The sequence below is a fragment of the Neodiprion virginianus genome, chromosome 1 (assembly GCF_021901495.1).
Source record: "Neodiprion virginianus isolate iyNeoVirg1 chromosome 1, iyNeoVirg1.1, whole genome shotgun sequence".
NCBI classification, from domain to species: Eukaryota; Metazoa; Arthropoda; class Insecta; order Hymenoptera; family Diprionidae; genus Neodiprion; species Neodiprion virginianus.
This window is the reverse complement of record NC_060877.1, coordinates 7,337,784-7,343,948: the sequence shown is the minus strand read 5'-3', so window position 1 is coordinate 7,343,948 and position 6,165 is coordinate 7,337,784. Positions and strand designations below refer to the sequence as shown.

The following is a 6,165-nucleotide window of genomic DNA, read 5'->3' as shown; positions in this document are numbered from 1 at the left end:
TAAGTATGACGTAGAAAATCTCGCGACGCGTCGAGTCGCACCGGTAAGGGAAAAATTTGTTTGCACCGTTATCTAACGTCGAATCACGGTCTTATTACTCTTGACGCTTTTAAGCTTCTCTGTGCGCGTGTGCGTTTCTGTTTGTGTGCACGTTTTTTATCGTTACGTTCTTTGCAAAACGTTCTGCATTTCAAGCGAAACAGCGACAACGCGCTACGTACTACGTACAACGGACGTCATCTTTTACGATCAAACTGTCAAATCACGCGAAAGTCACGAATCACGGTACCAAACTTGCCACGGTATCAGTTACGTTCAGACGCGACGAATTTTTTCACCTGGTATTTCGCACGAGGTATAATATCCCGGAAACGTTTTCCACGAATTTCATTTTTCAGGTAGGGTAGTCAACGAAGGTCTGATTGTAAAGCACGCAACTCTGTTCACCCTGCATTTTTTCGAAGTGAATAGAAATGCTCTTCGATCCGCAGATCTTCCATCGTCGTCGCATACACGCGGTAAACGGAAAAATGGCAATGCACCGTTTCCTTCTCGGAGAGAAATGAGATGTAAAGAAAACAAAATAATTAAATAAATAAATAAAAGAAATAAAAAAAAATACACCGACCCGATACTTTCTACGGTATTTACGAAGCTTTTCCGCTTGACTGCGGGAGAACCCGCTAGCCTTTCAGGAACAAGTAAGAATATACTAGGACGTGCGAAGGCCTGCAGTCTGGGTTAGAGCTTTTATTCCCCGAAGATATAAATTCGAACGAGACTTGTTATCGAAGACATGAATTTTTCATTCTAGAATAGCGGAATGGGTGAAAGATGCAAAGAGATTACCCGACCACCGCGACGCGTGGCATCAAACGACAATAAAGCTTTTCCGATCGACGTTACAAGGGCGAGAAAGTGACGCTGACGGAATCGAGTTAGACTGCGTGTATGTAATTGTTGGGGAGGGTGGGTTGTGATCGATTGATGAGTTCGGAGATTAAGAGGGATTGGAATGGTGATTTAGGATTTCTCTGCAACTTCCCTTCCGCCAGCGGATCTAACCCGCGAGGAAACGTTCCGTGTTTTTATTCGACCTGCGTTTGCTCGAATGTGAATAAGATATTTGTAGTGTTGAAAAAAAAAAAAAAAAAAAAACTTGTAATTAGTCTGATCTCGGTTCCGATTCCCAGTCAGTGCAATTATGCCTGTGTCTCGAAGAAATCGAAGACATATGACAGCTCCAGGCGTTTAGCTCATAGTTTGTACGTTCCTATCTTGTGTTTACATAATGTAACGTCAGTCAAATACACATCAAATTCAACAGCCACAACTTAACCCCTGAACTTTGGTTCCGCGAACTGCGTAGCGTCTTTGCCGTGATTGAATTCGTAATCTCAAAAGGCTTCTGCGCCCGAATGACAGCTTTGAAATTTCCCAGAGCTTATCGGCTTTCCCTCTCTCTCTTCACCCGATGGCCCCACTGTCCGTAGGTAAAATTCAGCACAAATTGGAAGCATCATGAATATACAACAGCCGTCGATCTTTACTTGTCGTAGGTCAATATTGTCCCAGCAGCCCAATTCCGCCAACAACGTTTTGTATCGAAGGATAATCGTATATGCCCAAATATCCCGGATTCTATCATCTCCCCCGGGGAACAAACCTCAGCTTACCGTCGCAGCTGATTACTGATACTGATTTACTATTTCACGTTGAAAACCGTATCGAAATATACAATCCGTGATTCCAAAACCGATGTTGGCACGATTATTTGCACCAATTTTTAACTGTCAATCTAACTCCGTGTTCTGCTATTCCAGTGTGTAAATTTGCTGAAATTTTGGGTAGAGCTTATCGGCTGAAAGATACTTCCTGCAATATCGCCAAGTTAAAGATCAATTTATTCCAGCTCTCGTTACACAGAAAACTGGCGAGTAAATAGCTCCTATCTAGTTTAGCAACAACGAGGACGTAACTATACCTATGCACTTGTAAATATTTAGATTAAAATTCGCTTTGGACAACAACCGTTTCGATTGCAATCAGGATAGTAAACTGGCTACACAGACTGTAATTGCCGAGGTATTTGCGCAGCTTTGCATATCTAAGATTTCAACTCCGTTCGCGCGGAAGAAAATCTGCGTACCAATTGACGACACCTCGCCCCTCGACGGAGATCCATCGATCTCTGTTCGATCCCTTGGATCGCTCAATTTACTCTGCACGAACGGTGCAAGGCAAAGAGGAGAGAAGTAATTAGCACGTGTGGCGGGTACACGGATCACTGCGTAGTTACGCAATTATACACTACACGTATGCATACCATATTCAATGGAAACTGAATCGGGCAGTTTCCGTATCGCGCAGCTACGGAATTAATTAGCAATATTATTTGTATAGTCATGAACGAAGTCCCGAGTCCTCCGCTTCGAGAGTAACAAGGAAATTTCTCAGCGCGAAGCGTGTAAAGCGATACGCTTTTCGCCTGTGGCTTCCTTCGTTATACGAGTAATATTACGGTGCGACTTCGTAGGTGTACAAATTTGTGAAATATATTGTTACAAAGGGTGAAAATTTTGCCCGTTCCCCCCCCCCCCCCCCCCTTTCTGATCTAGTAGTCGTCGTCGTCGTAGATAAAAGGCTTTCGTACGTCACAAAATTAATAAGATTGTTGCGTCGAGTAACATTAATGTAAAAACAGTCTCGCTTCTGACTTTTATCAAGGAACACGTATCGCTGATAAAACCATTTTTCTACGCTTAATTTATTTGTGCCTGTTGAATTGTTTCTTTACGCTCAACGAACCCGTTTTTTTATTCCGTATATAACACCAAGTTCGTTAGAATATAGTACAATGTTACCGATTGTCACGGAGTGTACGAATAATCGACAAGTCTTATTCCTATTCCAAGTGTGGCTCGTAAAGATTGCAAAGTGAATTTTTCCACCGTTCTAATTTCGGCCCTTCGCCTGACCCCGATCGAACCAATCGGCTTAAAAACGAGGCTGGAAACTGTCGCGTCCTGCACTTTGTCATGGCTACGCGGAATCGCGATGTAATTAAACTTGGAATATGGATGCACGCGCAGGGTTTCCGTCGAGGGGATAACGACGGTATTCGCAGACCCGAGTCTTTGATGTTTCAGGCTTACGGTTCGATGATGAGAAAAAAATAAAAATAAAAATTTTATACATTTTCAACACACGCTTCCCAAGACGTCCGGATACATCTGCATGTAAATATGTTTTTAAATTGCTTAATTAGTTTTTTCTATATATATATATATATATATATAGGGTTGAGTTTTATAAAGTTGTACGTGTAAGACACTTAATATAACTCGGCAAAAAATTTTAAACATGTTAACGATGCTTCACTTAAATTTCCTCCTTTTTCCCTCTATTTATCACACCCTGTCAAATGTCAGCAGCTTGATGGTAGTTAGAGACGGGTATCTGATCCAGAACTTTCTGTATCGCTTCGTCGAAATTCACACGTGTGTATCAAATACGATTCTATTTATCGTGAGTCGATCAATGATCAATTATAAAAGATGATTATACAGAGGTATGATGAACATTTTCCGCGATTGGTTTTTTTTTCTTTTTTTCTTTTGTTTTTTTAACAACTATAATGGACCGATCGTTATTTTACTGATTCGATCGCCCGTGGAAGTAAGTTTGGTAGGGCGGTTCGATCGGCGGTCTGATCTCTTGATGAGTTGATCGGTCGTGCCAGCTCTCGGACACAGTTGGCGTGTGATACAATCCGTAATTTACTCCACTGGTGGCAATTTTCTTCAGACCTTGAATGCTCGACAGTATCAAAGCCATTTTGGCCAGGATCAACGCCTTGCCGCCGAGTACGGCAAGGAATTGAAAACCCATTGGGATTAGTATCGATCCCATGAAAAGAAAGCCCATCATCATCATGGGAAACATGCTTCTGTTTTTATGGCGACGCCTTCTGCCTGAAAATCAGCGATACGTATCGTCATCAACCTTGATATCAACTTTAATAAATTGCTTTGTTCTGGCGCTACCTTGATTGATATTAGCCCCATTTTTTTCGTCTATATTGCTCGGCACGAGTCCGGTGGCTCTGGAAACTTCGTCGATGTCTATTTTCAAAACGTGTGTTCGAAATAATCGTGTAAGTTTGTTTATCACTACTCGTTGCCAAACTTTGTCGTTCTCAGGACTGATATTCTCCTCCACATTGTTAGTCTGATCTCTGGAAGAAAATTATTTTTTATTCATATTCGAAAAGTGCATGAATATTTAAACCGTATATGTATGGAACCCTCACCGCGCCGCAACGGAAAATGTCGTGTCCAACCAATTTATCGGTATCCTGTATCCAGCAAGATACCGTTAAATTATTGAAAAATATAACAGATTATCGAACTGAATCAATCGAAATAATCCTCAACTGAACGAAATTAATTTATATTTAATTGAATATCAAGTACATTTCATAGGTCATTAAACTCGGTCAAGAAATTAGCTGGACAACGTATTTCTTTTCATTTTATAGCCAGTCAGTTAAGTAATCGCGGAATATGGATGAGACCGTCAATTTCCAGGGCGCAGAAATGAAAAAATTCAAACCGCTGTATCCTTGAGTAAAAATGATTAAATATTCACCCGTCAAATTTCGTGTCAGCTATTGTTCTATTAGAGTGCGGATCTTCGTACCGCACCAAATTAACCCCATCGAGGATTGGTATAACGTCGTCCATCAATAAGGTATCGACTGCCGTAATGGCTCGAAGCTGCAGACAATGACGAAGGGCGGGAAGGATTTCTCGGCTATCAAAATTTCCCCATGGCATTTGCGGACACCCGTCGAGCACAGCGCGTATTCCGTCTGCCCACCGCGAAAACTCGTCATCTTGGCTCGATGTTGTTTTTACAAGGAAGAAAATAACGAGGGCCCACTTAAACGCCGTTAACCTCATCTCGCACAACTGTGTAGACAATGATATGAAGATGACGTGAATATTTTAGAACACAGAAGACCGTCGCACGATGATTGTAATCAGCGAAGCAGGTGAAAAGGTGTGAATCATCACCTCGTGCTCCTCGTTCTGTAATGCTTCCAGCGATTTCGTTCCGATGCGACAAGTACCTTGAAACGAGGCCGAAACGTTTACTGGCAAAACTGTTATTCCGCCTAGCTGGGAAAAAAGAACTTGGCGCGGATGTTTCAGCAACGATGGAAACACTGTACCTTGAGTATAGACGACACTGATATAGTGCACGGGTCAGTCATGTTCGTTGTATTTATGCTTAAACTCAATTAGGGTAAAACAGAGTGCGTGTATCGAGAAATTTGCACAAACAGGTCAGGGTAGCGGTCGAGGGCGTCGACGACTTACGCTCGACCAACTCCAGCTGTGCAATCGGAAACAGGAACTTCCAGTGTGCCGATGCAAAGGCCTACTCGAGCCTCGCCACACGTGACGGATTCAGGCCATTCTTTGCAACATTGTGCATAACGGATGCACATCGATATTCGCAAATTACTGGAAAGAGTATGCCTCAATTTCAGCTTGCACGTGCATTATTTACCGACGTTCATGCATGATATATTAATGGTACGGCTTGAGTTATAATAATACAAATTTAATAAATATATTAAGTATAGTCCCGTATATGAGTTCACTTGTAATACAAATCCACTGCCAGTGAATTGAAACGGTCAATTGACCCGGTTCGGTTACAATCGATTGCAGAAAAGAGCCGAAAATCATTTTATTTCCAAGCTGAAATCCTTATTTCAAAACTCTGTTAGGTTTGTAAACAATTCGGCAATTAAGTCAGAATACCTTTTTTACATTTTGCAAAATAAAAAAACACCATCCTGTGTAACTGCAGACTATTCTACTGACAACGTAGATAATTCCATAGGTTAATCGCGCAACACTTGCAGTCACCCATTTACCTAATGGCTTTTTAATGCTAGATCGTAGAGATGCGAGACTTTCAACACACGAGACTTATTTTCAGGAATCGCTTTATTACAAGCAATCCGAGTTGCGTGACATACTTCGAGGCAGAACGATGTCCAATGGATGTTATTTATATCAGTTTTCGACGAGCAAGAGCTTTGAGTTTGAGTTTGTGCTCTGTGTGCGACGCCACGGGAAAAGTAATTGG

The 6,165-nt window shown here is 41.8% G+C and overlaps 1 protein-coding gene across 1 annotated transcript; it reads right to left on the bottom strand.

Moving 5' to 3' along the window:
• Nucleotides 1–3,547: 3,547 nt before the first annotated feature.
• On the bottom strand, nucleotides 3,548–5,515 carry LOC124303195 (uncharacterized). Its single transcript, XM_046760120.1, has 5 exons — nucleotides 5,385–5,515; nucleotides 5,079–5,253; nucleotides 4,651–4,973; nucleotides 4,047–4,237; nucleotides 3,548–3,974 (listed from the first exon to the last, which is right to left on the bottom strand). The coding sequence occupies exons 1-5, from the start codon at nucleotides 5,513–5,515 to the stop codon at nucleotides 3,655–3,657; spliced, it is 1,140 nt and encodes a 379-aa protein (XP_046616076.1). The 3' UTR covers nucleotides 3,548–3,654.
• Between the last annotated feature and the right edge of the window lie 650 nt (nucleotides 5,516–6,165).